The sequence below is a fragment of the Pavona decussata genome, unplaced genomic scaffold (assembly GCF_977016875.1).
Source record: "Pavona decussata unplaced genomic scaffold, jaPavDecu1.1 SCAFFOLD_336, whole genome shotgun sequence".
Classification (NCBI taxonomy): Eukaryota; Metazoa; Cnidaria; class Anthozoa; order Scleractinia; family Agariciidae; genus Pavona; species Pavona decussata.
The window spans coordinates 269,565-288,271 of NW_028145724.1; the positions used below are offsets into that span (position 1 = coordinate 269,565).

Sequence of the window (18,707 nt, forward strand, 5' to 3'; positions counted from 1 at the left end):
TCTTTCGTAAACTTACACTGAGTGTTTTAAAATTAATGTAGGTAAATCAATGTACACGTATTTCACTGCGTATTTAACATACCCTTGGAGATACATGTAACAAGCTTTTTGCAAGTGTGGGTTTGTAAGTTACTTTTATTATCTGTGAAAAGACGGAATACAAACATTTGCCGAGGCAAAGATTCAGGATTTCAATATTTGAATTTTTACGCGAACTACCCAACGCCATTTTGACTTCAAATTACTCCTTCGATTAAGCACCGATTCTTCGCACCTCGAACACTTGCAGTATAAATGTCTTCACTCACGCTAACGCTTATTTTAGAAATGCAACCAGTCCCCATTGTTCTTTCCCGTGGCACGCCTCGTCTTTTCGCCCGCGGCAAATTTACCGCGGCACACTGTACCTCGTCTTCACCGCGGAACGACCATGTTTTCACCTAGGTGGACGCGCGGCCACTACCCGCGGTAAAGACGAGGTATGCCCTAGTCCCGACGGGTCAATAGTTCCAGGCGGTACTGTATTATCCTGTGCGCTTTTCAAAATTCGCAAGCGCGACGAGACAAAGAAATATTCTAATGCGTTCAGCTGCTATCTGATTGGCTCAATTGTTTTTTGGCCAAGGGAATTTCAAGCTTGATTAGTTCCTTCCGCGTCGGTTATGTAAACACACGAGCGATTGATCATAAACTCAAATCAAAAACGTGTAAGAAGCGAAAGCGAGCCGTTCTATCGATTAAAGATAAGCAGATAATTATTTCACGTTTGGATAAAGGAGAAAAAGGAACAAATTTAGCTCAAGAATTTGTCATCAGAAAGCAGCAGATCTCTGACATAGTACGGAAGAACAAAGACGAGATCCTAAAATTTACTGACAGCATTGAGACAAGCGAAGGATTAAAATGAAAGTCCCTGAAGCTGGCTGATGATGAGCAGTTGAATAAAGCCCTGTACGCCTAGTTTATTCAACAAAGATCTACTGGGAAACCGATTTCATATTTAAAGTCATGTTTTCTTTGCTGTAGCCTTTTGTTTACATTTCTATCTCATTAATATTCATATTTTCTATTACACGGACTCTCGATTATCCGGACTATTTACCGCGGTCCGGACGAGTCCGGATAATCGAGGTTCGACTGTATGGAAAATACTGAGCATGATCACATAAAGGTTCATTCTGCAACTGTAAATGGTGACATGTTAAGTCCCAACTGTAAAAACCACAACGTGCGCAGTATGATCACATAAATATCAAAGGAACTAAATCTGCCTAGTGACCTCAAGAGGACGGAACTTCATCCTTTCTAATTCTTGGTCTTCATCAAATTTGAATGCTATCGCAGCTTATTTAACCCATTGTGCACCAGCCGTTTCCAGAGGTTTTCCAAAATTCAACAAAATTGGCAAAGTGGTTATTTCCTACCCCATATGCAGCAAAAATACATAACTTACAGGGCAAAATAACAACACCCCTCTAGTCTAAGATAGTTAAAATTACTAATTATGGAATAAAATACACTAGTTGCCAATTAAAAATTTTCCAAAAAACAAACTTGAAGGTAAAAATTTCCGAAATTTGATCCGCGCGTCACATGGGTGAAATTTGATCCGTCTCGAGAGCATGTGTTTGTTTACGCAAGATTACACAGTTGTCACATTTTCTCAATGAAAATAGAAAGAAAACACACAGAAAGCTTTCCTAAATGAAAAATTTATTCAGAAAAGTCTTTGTTTACGCCTTAGAAAGAAACACACATAATTATAAATGCGAGACAAGCGACACGCAAGCAATTTGAAGGAACAACAAGTCCAATTTGAAGCGAATTTATCGACCCATGCGGGGCACGTTTTTCAAATATTTCGCAAAAACTGTTCAGAGTACATAGAATCGGTCAATTAGAATAGCATTTCAGTACAAATTCACAATTTTTTGGCTGTTGAATTCCCAGAAGCACTCTAAAATTTCGCAGAAAGTCCGTGACCTGAATAATGATTTGAGCTGTCCGCTCGCTCGTCGCCTGGATAAAACAACAATTCGTACTCGAAGCACAATTTCTTCGCCGTTATTTTTCGGATTTTCGCTGTCGAAACTGTTGAGTGTTCCTTAGCAGTTCTTCTTTCGATTTACCATTTTGAAAGTGTTTTCCTTCGGAAAACGCGAAAATCGGCGACTACAAATTTAGCCGCGCGGCCCACGAGGCAACAAAAATTGAAATAGGACACCACTTTCTAAAGACAAAAAGTTCTTTTGTCTGGGCCCCCCTTAGACCTAAAAATATATGCGCAGTAAGTGGATTCTGATTGGTCAGTCCTTTCTGAAGACAATGAGAACAATAGGGGACACAAAATTCCCTTCTAGGGGAGGTAGGCTCAAATCGTGTAGTGCGCGCAGATGAGCCCGAAATCACAGCCTCAAGAGGATGGAACTTCATCCTTTCTTGGTCTTCATCAAATTTGAATGCTATCGCAGCTTATTTAACAAACGTCATTTTGGTCTTATCAATTTAAATTTGGTTGACACCAAGCGCTCTGTAAACTGCGGATTAAATGAAGGCTTGCCCATTGAACATGGGTTTTTTCGCTGAATATGGGCGAAGCTTGGGTGGTAGTGTTCGTATAGCCTGGGTTATATACTGATGCTCCAGTAGCTTGATCCCTTCTCATTATCCCTTAATGTTTTCAGTTATACTGGTATTGACATCGACAACATTAACACAGCAATTTAGAGTTACTTAACAGTGCTACAAAATAACTGGATTTTATTAGATCGTTAACATCCCGGTCACAGTCGAAAACCAGAAGAGTTTCTTAGACAAGTGTTTGTGTCGTGTTGTAAAGTCACAGATCATCAAAACTAGCGTTTTCCTCTCCGTTCTCATTGTTAAAGGTCTCTACTACCGTTTTGTTGCTGTTATAGTTGAGAGTTACAAAGAAAGTTTAGAAACCCTCAGGGAAATTTAACCCTTTAATAGGACGTGTAAACTATTCAGACTAGAAACGTTTTATCAAGAGTAAAACATTTCTAAGCATTTTTTATGTTGTATAAATGCATTAAAATGCTTTGAAATTAATAAATCTGTCAAAGTTAATGCATTTTCCACACTCCGCATATTCCATACTCCATATTTTCAACTGTGCACTCTGCACTCCGCAGTCCTCATTTTCCATCCAATCCTGAAAGTGAGAATATAAATCGAGACGGCATTCCTTTTCAGGAAACGAAAGGTAAATAAATTGTTAATCAATGTAATTTTAGCGTGAGAGTCAGTCGACCTTTGGCTTTTGTAAGAGTCTGTCGGTGGCATCTACGGGGGGTTTAAAGGACCAATCCGCAAATGAATTGACCTTATATTTAGTCTAATTTTTTTTCAACACCGAAATAGCAAAACCAGGAAGCTGCGCATGATCACATTTACAGTAATAAATTATATATATAGTACCGCCTAAAAATGTTTGTAGATATAGATCGTGAATCTTAAATTCAAGATAATTTACGGCTGGGTTAAGAATGTTACCCTGAGACGGCCAAAATGAAAAGCTTTATGCTTAAAGCTTAGCTACAGTGTAGCTAGCAGTGGAGCTGTTGTTGTCAGCAGAGAAAGACTGTTTGGAGAAGCTATACTAAGAAAAACATAGAGAGCTATTGTGGAAGTTCATCTTAAGTCAAGTGGAGATTTCATTAGATATCAACGTTTCCTAAGGGCTTGTCTCAGTGGCGACTGATGTTTTAGTCAGTAGTGGGCTAAAGTTACTGTGATAGTAGATTGGCTTAGGACTATACAAAAAGAGTAGATCTTAGCAAGGGCTATTTGAATCTCATAATTCCAAAGAGCATGAAAAAGCACCACAATGTATGGCAATTTTTTCCAAATTGAAGCTTAATTATCTCTGAAAAATGCATCATTTCCCCCAAATTATTTGGATTTGAATAGTCATTGATAAGATCTTCTTTCCGTGCACACGTGCATGTAGTTGTGAACTGTACAAAAACAGCTTTGCATTATGAAAATTAGAGGTTCTCAGACCATTCAAAGGTGCACAAAAAAGAGGTATGTGAAGTAACAAATTAATGAGGCACCATCTTTAAAACCTGCAGAAATCATTTTGGATCATTCCAGTTAAATTGATTCACTGGCACAAAATACTGTAGCTGCTTTCGAAATATTTATTTTACATACTCCCAGAGTCCCTTTGTGTGGATCCATAGATTTTTTTTTTCAACCAGAAAACTTTAAACTGTTTGCTTATCTTTTTTTATCTACTATGGTCAGGGTATTTGTAGCAGAATTTAACAGCTAGTGTACAAAAAAAATTAGTATTACATGTATTGTCTGTTATTTTCATTCATTCATTGTTTGTTTGTCTTTTTCTTTCCTTTTTGTTAAAGTAGGAATAATTAAGAGATTACCTGCATTCTGATCTCTTCACACTCTTGTATCTTGGCATCCCTTTCACTCCTCATTCTTTGTACAGTTTCTTGATTTTGTTCCTGGATTTTCTTTATTTCATTCCTGGTATCCTCAAGTTCCCTCTCGTTTCTTTCATTTAGCTAGTCAAAGTGATATTTAAAGTATGGTCACACAATTTAACACAAATGATATTGATGACAGTTACAAATTTAAGGTAGCAAACAATCAAACTCACATCTTGCAACTGAAGATGTTGTGCCTTCAGAGTTTCATAAGTGGTTCTCAGTTTTTCAATCCTTATCTTTTGCTCTGTCACAACTGATTCCAGGTTGCCCATCTTCTCCAGTTTTTGAAGAATTTCCACCTGTTGACCGGCCATGACACCTTCCAAAACACAAAATTAATGTAAACTAAATAAAGAACACTATATAGCAACAACAACAACCATAATAATATTATTATATTGCAAAGCAAGTGCATAACAAATTTGTGTAGACATGTTTATAACTTTTTACACAAAAAGTGAATTATGAACTACCAGCTGTAAGTAAAGGAAGGATTTACTATCAAAGAAAACTTTTAATTTTTCAAAAGTTAAGGTGGTCCCACCTAAAAAGGGGGAGTATTAAAAAAATTCTCAAACTTTGTCCAGTTGGTAATCATGTTATGTATATTAACAAATGCAATACAAAATAGGGGTCACCATACTCGTTTTTGCACAACAGGATGGCATAGAACAAACCATCAGAGCACCAGAAGAGGAAATGCAGCGTAAAATTGCGCGAACCTGAAATAAAAGCTGCTGGAAACATTTATTCTTATCTCAAAATTTTCTGTGGTGACCTATCTTGATTTTTTTGCAAGCATGCCACATTCAGTATGCCACTTTAAATAGGAATGTTTAGGAGAAATTTAATTGGTATAAATTTTTGAAGGTGAAAAAATGCCTTTCTAGGTCACCAACTTAGTTACTTTTTGAAGTATTTTGCAAAAACTGTAAGTACGTAAGAGTTCCTTTTCATAGAGCTTTATCCTGGTTTAAATATTGTTATTATTATAATGAAATTTAAAATGAGAAAAGATGAGAACTCGCCTTTAGTTAGTATTTTAATTGTTATTGGTCATTTGTCAGTAAGCCATGATGTTATTGGCTGTGAAGACTGTAAAAAGTGATTGGTGCTTTCTTAACTCGTGAATGCGCGCATGCGCAATGAACGAGTCATAGCGATGGCTGACTGTTGACTTGGTTGGTTGGTTCTGTCATTAACTTTCGGGCGTGCGCAGTGAATGAGTTTTAAATTCAATTGGTGGAAAAAACATGCGAACATTTTTTGTTCACGGCACATCAGGATATTCTTATTCAATATGTAGAGAATAATTTGACAATCATTTTAGTGAAAGAATGGAGATTTTTCGTTAAATTTGAGCAAAGTTACAAGTTTTTTCAGTTTTTTAGAAAGTCCGGGGTCGTAAACTCAATTAGTGAAAAAAAAAAACGTGAAAATTTTTTTCACAACCCATCAGATTTCTCTTATTCATCCTGTAGAGAATAATTTGACAATCATTTAAGTGTAAGAATAGAGATTTTTCGTTAACTCTGACCACGTCACAAGTTTTTTCAGTTTTTCAGAAAGTCCGGGGTCGTGAACTCAATTAGTGAAAAAAAAAATGTGAAAATTTTTTTCACAACGTATCAGAATTCTCTTATTCATTCTGTAGAGAATAATTTGACAATCATTTTAGTGTAAGAATGGAGATTTTTCGTTGAATCTGAGCAAAGTTATAAGTTTTTTCATTTCTTTCCACAAAGTGCGGTGTCTTTTAAGAATAAAAAATAATTTAATTTAGAAATAATTTAATTAAAAAATAATTTAATTTAAAAGTAATTGTCGGCATCGACTTTCAGTAAACAAGACGCTTTTTAGAGCTTTTACCCTTAACACTTAAGTGGCCTTATTTGTTGTAGGCCTGACCGATTTTCTAACCTATCCTCCCTTCGCGATTGAACTAACTGAATCGCTTTAGTGAGAAAGAATGCGTGATATTGCGTTGCGCAACTTGAAATTTTCCCGCCAAAAAATATTTCCCGCCAGAAAATGTCTTCAGCTGAAAGAAGCACTCTTATTAACTGAAAAGTTCACTGCTAATCATAACTTTTTGCATACATGAAAACTCAACTCTTTCATCATATTTTTCTTTCTCATACAAAAGTATTACATCAAGTAGATTAGTTTGCTATAAACAAACTAGTTTTGCTGTCAGTTTTCACGCGAAAGCGGAACGTGGCATGTCACGCATCAGTGACGTCGTAAACAAAATTATGCAAATTTCTGGTGAAATGAACACTTTAAGATCTTGTCAGCTTTCATAGAGGTTTCAAAGGGAAAAAATGTTTCATTTTCGCAATTAACAACTGGTAATTTATGAAAAAGCTAAAGGACGCGGTCGATAAATAATTCTAATTTAGCAAGAGCTTGTCATATTTCATTATTTTTACTTGAGGATTGCGTGGACTGAACTCCAAAGGAAAAATTTCACGCATTTATGTCGGGCATGAAATGTAATGCGATACTTTGTTCAACAGATTTCCCTTTGTGAGATCGGCTTGAAAAACACAAATCTACCTGAAAGTTAAAAAAAGTATGCCCTACAGTAATTTTGTAATTTTAATTCCCAAAAAAACTTCACTTGCCCATTGGGCAAGTAATGGTCAGAATCCACCAGCCCGATCGCAAAATCCAGTAGCCCCGGACTATCGGACATGAATTTGCATGACGTAGCTGCACATGGTGTGCTTCTATGAACTTTGAATAAAAAACCACGTGATTTTTTTTTTAATTGGCGCATCAGAATAATCTTATTCAATCTGCAAAGAATAATTTGACAATCATTTTTATAGTACAAGAATGGGAAGATATAACAAAGAGACAAAATTCTCTGTTACTCAGAGTTTCGTGCTCACGCACTCATGAGACAGTATTTAATGGAGAATAGACCTGTCAAGTTATATATATACACGCGTCTATAGATTACAATCAAAGGCTCCTGTGAGCCAACTCGTGAATGCAGATGACACATAGTAATTGAAATTTAGATGGCTACGGAAACTTCCTTGAAAGCTAAAAGAAATTATATCTTTGCCCGATTATGTAACGAAAAATAACCATTCTTGTACTATAAAAATGATTGTCAAATTATTCTCTACAGATTGAATAAGATTATTCTGATGCGCCGATTAAAAACAATCACGTGTTTTTTTTATTCAAAGTTCATAGAAGCACGCCATGTGCAGCTACGTCATGCAAATTCGTGTCCGATAGTCCGGGGCTACTGGATTTTGCGATCGGGCTAGTGGATTTTAACCATCACTTGCCCGATGGGCAAGTGAAGTTTTTTTGGGAATTAAAATTACAAAATTACTGTAGGGCAAGCCGATCTCACAAAGGAAAATCTGTTCAACAAAGTATTGCATTACATTTCATGCCCCACATAAATGCGCGAAATTTTTCCTTTGGAATTCAGTCCACGCAATCCTCAAGTAAAAATAATGAACTATGACAAGCTCTTGCTAAATAAGAATTATTTATCGACCGCATCCTTTTGCTTTCCCATAAATTTCCAGTTGTAAATTTCGAAAATGAAACATTTTTTCCCTGTGAAACCTCTATGAAAGCTGACAAGATCTTAAAGTGTTCATTTCACCAGAAATTTGCATAATTTTGTTTACGACGTCAATGATGCGTGACATGCCACGTTCCGCTTTCGCGTGAAAACTGACAAATTAAATTATTTTTTTATTAAATCATTTCTAAATTAAACTATTTTTAGTTCTTAAAAGAAACCGCACTTTGTCGAAAAAAACGAAAAAAACCTATAACTTTGCTCAGATTCAACGAAAAATCTCCATTCTTACACTGAAATGATTGTCAAATTATTCTCTACAGAATGAATGAGAGAATTCTGAGGCATCGTGAGAAAAAATTTTCACGTTTTTTTTTTCACTAATTGAGTTTACGACCCCGGACTTTCTGAAAAACTGAAAAAACTTGTAACTTTGCTCAGATTGAACGAAAAATCTCCATTCTTGCACTAAACGATCGTCAAATTATTCTCTACATATAATTGAAAAAGAATTTCCTGATGCGCCGTGAACAATAAATGTTCGCGTGTTTTTCCCACTTATTGAATTTAAAACTCACTCACTGCGCACGCCCGAAAGTTAACGACAAAACCGACCAACCGACCGACCGACCAACCAACCAACCAACCAAGTCAAAAGCCAGCTATCGCTATAACTCGTTCATTGCGCTACGCGCATTCACGAGTTAAAAAGCAGGGCAGTGCGGTTCTAATTACAATTAGGTGTGAGAAAAAAACTAATAAAGTGTTGTTTTTGAGTCAATTGTTCCTAAGGTAAAACTTGTTTTCGTGGCAGTACTTGGAAATCAGTTCTGATCTTTTATTTAGGATTCTGTCGGGGTTTGCAGTAATTATCATTAGTTTCTCTGTTAAGCATACACCTGTAGGTCGCATCGTTTAGAAATGTTGTTGTAGGGTCTTGCACAGCTGATTATAGTCCATTTGATGTTGAAGTCTTGATTATTGTCATGTAGTTTCCAGATGTATTTGGAGAGCTCGGCGCTGTTCGTGTATTTCCTGTGTTTAAATGTTGCTTTGGGTTGTGAAAATCTTTGTTTAAACATCCCTTCTGTCAGTCCGATAAACAACACTCTATTAGTTTTTCCTCACACCTAATTGTAATTAGAACCGCACTGCCCTGCTTTTTGTAATCAATAGACGTGTGTATATATATAACTTGACAGGTTTATATTCTCCATTAAATACTGTCTGATGAGTGTGTGAGCACGAAACTCGGAGTAACAGAGAATTTTGTCTCTTCGTTATATCTTCTTATTCAAAGCTCTACACTTAAAAAGTGTATTGAGCACTTTTTAACGGCTTTAGCCACTTTGTTACTAGTACAAGAATGGTAATTTTTCGTTACATAATCAGGCAAAGATATAATTTCTTTTAGCTTTCAAGGAACTTTCCGTGGCCGTCTAAATTTCAATTACTGATGTGCCATCTGCATTCACGAGTTGGCTCACAGCCTTTGATTTATGTTGAATGAATGCGTTAAAATGCTTTGAAATGAATAAATCTGTCAAAGTTAATGCATTTCCACACACTCCGCATTTTCCATACTCCACAAATTGACTTCTTACAATCTGTAGCTTTCCTAGTTGATAACAGTCAATCCGCGTCACGCATGACCAGTATTTCCGAGAATGAAATGAATATTCAAATTCCTCTTTGTAATGTCCGACATTTGAATAGAATCTTGAACACTTCTCTGGAAATCTTTTCGAAAAAGGCGCGTTAACTGAAAAGAATCTAAATACTTCGGAAACGTTTTGAAAAACTTAATGTAAAGAAAAAATCCACAGCTTTATACCTTCAAAAGAAAATAGGGAAATTTGTATGAGAACTCTGAAAACTCACTGGCGATGCTCAAAACTGACGCTTAAATTTCAAAACTCTGTTCTGATATATCCTAGTATCCTTTGCAGTCGCTCAGGCCGGAGTCACGCAATGCTCCCCGTCCCCACGCCTGGGGACGGGGAGCATTGCATGACTCCGGCCCGAGCGGCTGCGAAGGAGACTAGATATATCCCTGTTTTTAATGGTAGTTGGCTATATTTTCAGTTCATTTTGTTTCTTGGCCTACAGTCAGTGCCTTGGCCTTCCCACATATGAATAGTTATGAACATTGTGCAGTGAACAGAAAAATAAAAATGAAATCCATGTGTGTTCCTAAATAATCATCCGCTATCCTTCTAGAAAATAACTAAGACTAAAAATTGCAGGCTTGCTCTTTACTTAATAGAATTGTCGGTTTGTCATGTCAAGCAACTCGGTAGTCTCAATAATTAAGGCTTAAAGGGAAAGTATTGTTAAAAATGGTGAAAAAAAAACCTTGCTGCAGAATAATTCTAGAACAACGAGAGGAGAGAAATCAACTCAATTCTTGACAGGAACAACTCATGATCTGTTCTAGCGTAGTGTGGAAACAAAAATACAAAACTTGAAAAACATTAGCCTATCATTTTTCAAGTTTCAATCCATTCCAACCTACTCTGTCTCTGGCCAGAGGCACTAATCAACAGTTTTATTGCACTAGGGTGATAATTTATAACAAGACAAGACAATTATTTTTTTTGTTTCTGTCGTCAGTCAAACATTTTTGGGTTTTGAAATGGCATCAAATTTTCGTGATACTTCCCCTTTAAAATGTAGGTTTGTCGGTGCTGGGATAATTTGGAGGTTGTCGCTTTGCCAGTAAACTTTTTGTATCTAGGGCCTTAGATAAGTAAGCCAAAAATTAAGTCAAAAACTGTCAGTTTGTCGGTACTGACAAACTGACAGAATTTGTCAGTTGTCAGTAAAGCCACCAAGGGCCTTGGATAATTAAGTAAAAAACTGTTGGTTTGTCGGTTCTGACAAACTGACAGAATTTGTCAGTTGTCGGTTTGTCAGTAAAGCCACCTAGGGTCTTGAACAATCAAGTGAAAAACTGTTGAATTGAGTGACTTTGGTGATATATTGGAACAACACTACTACAGCACAAACTGAGAAATATGACGTCATTTGATCCACAACACTAAGAAACTACCAAGATCTTTTAAAGATCCTCATCTTTAAGGATCTAAAGCAGTTCTTTGAAGATCTTCAAAGATCCTCAAATATCCTGTGAGGGTACAAGCTTCAAACAGCTAGGAAGAGATAAAAAAACCCAGTTCACAGTTGCCAATCTGGTGTATTCCATCTGCGCAGTGGGCATAAAAACAAAAGCAAAAAATTATCCCTTGCCATTCCCACAAAGAGAATGTTGTTGCCTAAAGAGTAACTAAATTAAGCCATTCCAGGCAACTAATGAGATCTAACAAAAGATAAAAACCCATGGAACACAGGGGAACCTCTCATTTGGGGAACCTCTATTCATGGGACACAAAATTTTGTCCCAGAAAAATGTTGTACCAGTTATCTCTATTGAAGGGACACCTCTGTTCAGGGAAAGGGACACTTTTTCTGGGTCCCAAAGCCTGCTTTTAACCTTCATTTAGGAAGCATCTTAACAACTCAAAACATGAATGACCCCAAAGAACGTTGATAAGATAAGTGAACACCAATCAAATTTGGCAAGTCTATCAAAAAGCCACAAATAGTAAGTGAAGCAGTTTGTGTAGCTGAAGAGCTGATGAATTATATAATGTTCACAGGAAACAAGCAATTGTCAGACCTCATGCTACAAAAATTTACAGGAACTGTCCACATGAAGACTTAAACAGTCTGACCAAGATCACTAATTTTTTGTCCACTGACTGTTTTGTAGAGTCTGAGAGAATCTTACCAATACAGTAGTACTGTGTATGTTATAACAAGTTGTTCCAGTTTGCGAAATGCACCCAACACACTATTTTGTGACTGCCTTAATGGCACTTAGATTGATGTACTGTACTTGTGGGAATCCAACACACAATGTCACAAAGAGTTATGTGAATAATGATTTTTTTATACATTATCTACAGCTTAAAATGAGGACTGCAGCAGATTCCAAGCCAGAATTAAAAAAATTTAGTTTTTGTTGGTTAATTATTAACAAGCACTGACCCGACCTCTGTTCAGGGGACACTTGCCCTGGTCTCAATGGAGGTTCCACTGTACTCAAGACACAGTTTCGAGTACAGCGGAACCCACAACACTTACTTCACAGTTAAATAGTGGAGTGAAACAATGACAAAAACATAGCCATAACTATAGCAGACTTTAAAGCCTTCAACTTCACAAATTGCATAGCTCTCTTAAAGAAGCTACAATGCTAAAGAAAGGATCAAAAGGCAGATAGCCGTGATAAGAAACACTACATCTTGCCACAAAAACAAATAGCCAGGCCCGGCAAACAAAAATGGAGAAAGGCTGTCCTGTCACTGGATGTGCTGAAATGAACCAAACGAAACCTACATGTATTTATACATGTACAATCATGTAATATGCCTCAAAGACCATAAGAATGACAGTTGGTAAATGGAACAACAAGAGGTCAAATAAACAGACACTGTCAACATTGTTCATACAACTTCAGACAAAACAAAATTCAAGGACTTTTCAAGAAGAAAAAACTAGTTTTCAAGGACCAATGTTTATTCAGGATATCACCATTTTTGGTCCCCTTTTTTACACCTAAAACACTCAATTCAGTCATAACGTATAATTTCCAGTTTTCAAATAGTTCAGCCTTGGTTGATGAAGTTAGTCTCTGTAATGAAATTCTGTAAAATGATCAACCACTGGCTATTTTACTTGCACTTACGTCTGAGGTACAGAAATAAATTTTGAAATGCAGATACGGCAAATTTATACAATATTGTTCAACAAAAATGATACAATCTTTGTGTTTCAGTAGCTTTTTAGAGCTTCCAACTTTCCATTTAGTTTGTCCTCAACTTCTTCAGTGACCAGGCGCGTAGGAGGGGGGGGTTCGAGGGGTTCGAACGAACCCCCTTTGAAGATCAATAATGGCGGAAGAAAAACTTTTAAATAAAGTTCCTGTGGTCGAAATACATCAACCAAAGAAAAATAGAGATATAAACCCGTTCTTTAGGCCTTATGTCTTATCCTCAGTAAAAATAAAAATTGTCAAGAACCCTTGGAGATTCAAAATTTTAATGGCGTTTCATTTTTGCAGTAAAACCGCATCCGCCCGAAAAAGCCATAGAAAGTACCCTCTCCAAAACTCTTTTCCTCCGAATTCCAGACGTGGAAAATTATGGTTCAGGACGGACGAATTGTTACTGATTTGTGTGCTTCGTCACCAAAAGCATCACTGTGTTCCCGACGACTTGCCACCCTTCCAGTCACCACTTGTGAATGTGAACGTTCCATAAGCACAATGAGGAGGTTGAACAACTACATGAGGTGTACCGTGGGAGAGAGTAGGCTGTCCGCCCTGGCTCTAATGCATATCAAATATGATATGAGAATAATGCCTGTCAATCTTGACGAGATAGTCAATTTGTTAATTCTTAGGCCTACATCCGAGAATGATGCAGTTCAGTACCAGCTTGGTGTATGACTATCAGCAGATCGAATAGCTTTCAGAACTTGACAGGGCGCGAAATTTACATTGAACTTTCTTGTTTAAGTTGAAACAATTATGCCATCGAAATGATGTACAGTAATAGCCCGTGTATAAGAACCTGGGTTTTAAGAACCTGTTAGGCTAAAATTTTCATTTTAAGCCCCCTCCACATAAGGACCTACTTTAGGCTAAAATTTTAAGTTAGGTTCTCATCAGTGGGGTTGCTGTGAAAGTGTATAGGTAGAAACTGCTGAATTAAGATCATCATCTATTTATAAGTAACTTGACATAACTTTTTTTTCCTTTCAAGCTTAAGTACCATGTTGTATGTCTATTGTGTTTGCCATTATACTGTATTATGAGATGATATTTATAACATATATAGTATATTCAGATGAAATTCATATGAAAATATAAGAAACTATTTTAAGAACCTTGGTAGCCTAAATTTGCTTTAAGTACCATTTATATAAGAACCTTTTTAGGCTAAATTGAAAAATTCAGGTTCTTATACGTGGGCTATTACTGTATATAGCTTAAAAAGCTGCCGTAAAACAAAGTTGTGATTTGCCTAAAATGGGTCTCAAAATGCAGGAAATGAGATTTCTGGGAACCTAGATTTTCAAAAATTTCCGGGAGAGCATGCCACCGGACCCCCCTAATAAGAGGGCCTCCGGCGCTCAGCAAGATTTGGGGCTCAACAAACACCCCTATCGAAATCTTAGCTACGCGCCTGGTCACTTCTTGCAGTTGAAGAGTCTTATCTTTGGCTGCTTTTCTATTAAAGAGTATTGGACTTATAGGCAAGAGTCAGCTGCCCAGTTTCTTCAGCTTTGACACTCAAATCATCTGTTGACTTCACAAGTGAGTTTATATCCAGTTCCAGTGTTTCTTTTTGTGTTTCTCCCCTTTCATGTGAGACTTCGATCAAGGCGCTTCCTCCCATGCTTTCTATGTCGATCACTTCATTACAAACACAACACATGGTCTTGTGTTTGTCGCCTTTGAATCCTTTCAAAGCTAATAACTTTGCACCAGTTAATAATTTGGGATTAAATACACATTTGCCGATCGCTCATTTAAATTGCAAACAAAGGGAAAATCAAAAATACCTGGCTTAAAAAAACGCTACACACGACCGATCACATAGCCCCTGAAAACAAACGCATGTGGTAGACAAACCCACATTACCTGGTGAGACGTACTTGAAATTGAGGCAAAGATCAAAGTTTGCTTCATGTATCCTCACATGTGTTATACCAACCATTTGTCCCACTGTTATCGCCAGTCATTAGTCATCTGAATGCACAAATTTACCCGGCAAAATCACTCAATTTTTCCGCAAAGTGATATGGAATAAACAAATTACGAAATTTCAAGGACTTTTCAAGACCTAATAAAGAAATCAAGTACTTTTCAAGGACCTTAACCGAATTAAAGGAATTTTCAAGACGACTACTAAAATGCAAGACCTTTTCAAGATTGTACGAACCATGAGGCAATAGACACAGAAGTCATGACCCAGAAATGACCTTTGAGATCAAAATTGAAAACATGTGACAGTTAGGTAAGCACATGGCTGAAATAATGTTCTGTTCAGTACTGAACTTTCATGCAAATCCTCCAAATCATCATGTTAACCCGCTGCAAACATACAAGAAGCTATATTGGTCAAACACTGAGATAGTAATAGAAGTGGCAAATTTGTGAGTAGGAGTTGTGTTAAGGCCTTCCACCCCCATTTTATATGTTTAATAGAGGAAGACTGGGAAAGAGTCTCAAGAAAGCTTTTTGGCACAAACTTTTGAATTCACTGCGTCTTTTCAGCTCCATATATTGGAAATGCATTGTGTTTTCAGTTGAGGGCTGAAAATGATATTTAGGACAATAAGGGACATTTTGAAGAAATATAGGACTTTAAGCCACGGCTACACGAGCGATTTTTTGCTCGCGCAGGTGATGTGATTTTTTCAAATTTTGTCGCATCGCCAGCGCAAGATGAAAATCGCACGTGTAGCCACCCTTGAACTGGCGACGTGACAGGTGAAAAATCGCAAGAAAAAAGTCACCAGAATTGAAATTTTTGCAACAAAATCATAGGGATAGTCGCCCGTGTAGCTGTTGTAGGTTAAAATGAATCCCAGGTTAAAATGATTTCAACCTAGGTTGATTTGTATTTTCCTTTTGTTATAGCTGTAAATTACCGAACCTTAACAAAGGAAAATACAAATCAACCTAGGTTGAAATCATTTTAACCTGGGATTCATTTTAACCTACAACATAGCCACCCTGCAACTTTTTGCCCATGCTTGTGATGCGACAAAAGAACATTTAGCCAATGAAATTTCCATCAGAAGTTTATGGTAAAATCCCCGTTCCTTTCTCCTTGCGAGCCACGGATGGACCCACGCTGACCCTTTCATTTCTTCTTCGTTGTTGTCACCCGTGTAGCCACCCTCTCGTGCTGGTGACATGACAAAATTTGAAAAAATCGCATCACCGGCGTGAGCAAAAAATCGCTCGTGTAGCTGCGGCTTTATAGGACAGAGCTGAAAATATAACGTTTTGTAGGATTTTATAGGATTCTTGATGCGCTGTGCTTCAGTAAAGGAAGAATTTTCATGTATCCTGCTATGCACTGCACAATGTTACATGTACATGTACGTATTAACTTTATGTGAAACAATTTCAGAAGATTCTTCAAAAATATATGTCTCTAACCTAAGTATTAGGCTTTTTGGGAAGGAGTGGAGGATAGTGGGCACTCTCTCACTCCCTTTAGGAAGGCCTGATACTTATATTAATGTTTCTGGTGTTTGAGCTACAAGTGAAAACTAGAATATTCAGCTGGCTAGCAAAAATGTTGCATTGAAAAAAATACTAGGAAAATATCGATCATTTCAAAATTCTTACTAAGCTGGGAACTACCACTGTAAATCTTTGCTAGCTGGCTGTGAGGACTGGATAATTTTTTTCAAATTAAATGCTTAAAGAATTTTAGAAAACATAATAAAACTCTTAAAACCGACGACATTTCAAAGCTGCTCCATGTCATTATAAAGTCAAAAAGGTAAGATAACACAAAAATACATATAGGAGTTGTTTCTCTTATACCTTTTTGACTTGATAATGACGTGGAGTAGCATCGAAACGTCATTGGTTTTTCAGAGTTTTATAATGTTTTTTTTAAAATCTTTTAGCGTTTAATTTTATTATAAAATCATTTTCCAAATCACTCGTTTTACGTTGTCAAAATTGCCGGAAAATGACTCTCTTGATGCAGAGGAATTTAAGCTAGTAAGAGATAAATTCTAAAATATATCTTGTTGGTAACTCCCGATGAAAAACCCTAACAAGCCTGCTTAAACATGGACCCACACTATAAACAGAACCTTGGCCAGCCAGAGGCCAAGCCACCAGTCATCTCAATGTAAACACTGAGCTGTGAACATCGCAGAGTCCGTGCGGCAAGATAAAACTGAATATTGACAGAATGAATTTAAAATCTGTATGCTTATTTGCCTTGTGAATAAAACTTGAGATTTGCTAATTTGTCTTTGCAGCTCAATTACAAAATATTTGTCCAAAATATTCTTCTAACAGCTTCGGTTATTTTTCAAGACATGTTTGGCTTTATTTCTTGAAATACTGATATGTCCACAACGGAAGATTTTTAATTTTTTTTCAATTTTTATTTTAATTTTTTTTTAAAGTGTACAACGGAACAATTTTTTTTTTACTTGCTCCTACTTGCTCAAAATGTCCGCCATCTCTAATGTGACGTTGAAGCAGTGACTTTGTGACAAAAGTGGGTGGCGCTATCTCTTTTTTAGTGTGGGCTCCTGTCTCCTGGGTTCACTGACTACTTACTAACATCATAACAAATTTCTCTACAATATTGATTTCATCCGTTATTTAAGCTTATATCTTAGGATCTGAAATAAGTTTACCATTTGTTTAGAAACTGAAAGAGAGCTAGACAAAGTTCAAATTACTTTTAATAGAAGTAAGATTCAACCAGCGTGCAAAGAAAGTCATGTCCAATAGCCCGGGGCTAGTGGATTTGCCGATCGGGCCAGTGGTCTTCTGACCATCACTTGCCCGATGGGCAAGTGAAGTTTTTTTGAGAATTAAAATTACAAAACTACTGTGAACCACAAGCCGTTTTTGTAGCTATTTCTCTTCTTAGAGAAGTAGCTACTATGTCATCGAGTGGTAAGTCCGTAAGTGGTCCAATCTACAGCATGTTTCCGACAGGCTGGCGAGATTTCAGTCGGCTTTATTCGTAGATCCTTGTTTATTCAAAATGGCCGTCGCGTCTCTCTTGCGTGAATTTTCATGGTTGCAGTTTGTAGTTCTTAGAACGAAATCACAGGTTTTCAATACTGTTAATCAAAAGAACAACTTCTAAGGAACACTCGGCTGCTTAAAAAGAGGAAATCAGTGACTTCAAAGCGGAGAAATGCTTGTTCAAGATTAAAATTGTGTCAAAGCGAAACATGTGCGATGGGAATTAACAAGATCTGCAAATCATCACATGAGCCGTGTTGACGTTCTCGGAAATTTTTGTGTGCTGCTGGCAATCCACTATACAAAATACTACAGGTTTGAATATGAATTTCACCATGCTGTATGTAAATTGGTCGATTTGTCATTTTTCAAGTAGCTTCAGCGAAATTTTCGAAAAACGAGAAATTGTGCTTCATGTTTAGTGACTCGCAGTTCGTGTAGCTTCACTCGAGGCGAAAATTGAACGTATTTGCTTTTCAGGCGTGAACACAGGTCTTTCTGAATAAATTTTATAATTAAGAAAGCTTATTGTCTGTTTATCTGTGTGTGTTGATTCACAAAATTTCTTCACTATGCGATCTGATGTAAACACGGGTGAGCCAAACAATATCTAATACTGTCCCCTGTGTACGTGTAAACAAACCAAAAGCCTCCAGCGTATCCCAAATTCATCCATATGACAAAACGATCAAATTACGCCGCACAATTTTGGCAGACTAGAGCAGTTCATTAACCCCTCTAAATTTTATATAACATTACTTCTTTACTGCAATATTCTACAAAAATAAAGCAGTAACCACATGCGGTCATAGACTGCCTTTTATTTTATTTCCTTCCTACAGATGTAGCTACATGTAGTCCTCGACTA

At 36.9% G+C, this 18,707-nt stretch overlaps 1 protein-coding gene across 2 annotated transcripts in view; it reads right to left on the reverse strand.

Annotated features, from left to right (window-relative positions):
* Window positions 1–18,707, reverse strand: part of LOC146453337 (centrosomal protein of 83 kDa-like) — a 176,073-nt gene that overhangs the window by 155,497 nt on the left and 1,869 nt on the right. For both annotated transcript variants that reach the window (XM_085096714.1, XM_085096713.1), the window contains exons 2-3: window positions 4,646–4,794; window positions 4,410–4,550 (exon numbers count right to left, since the gene is read on the reverse strand). In XM_085096714.1, the coding sequence (XP_084952840.1) occupies window positions 4,410–4,550; window positions 4,646–4,789 (285 nt within the window). In that variant the 5' untranslated portion in view covers window positions 4,790–4,794. The remainder of the gene's footprint in view (window positions 1–4,409; window positions 4,551–4,645; window positions 4,795–18,707) is intronic.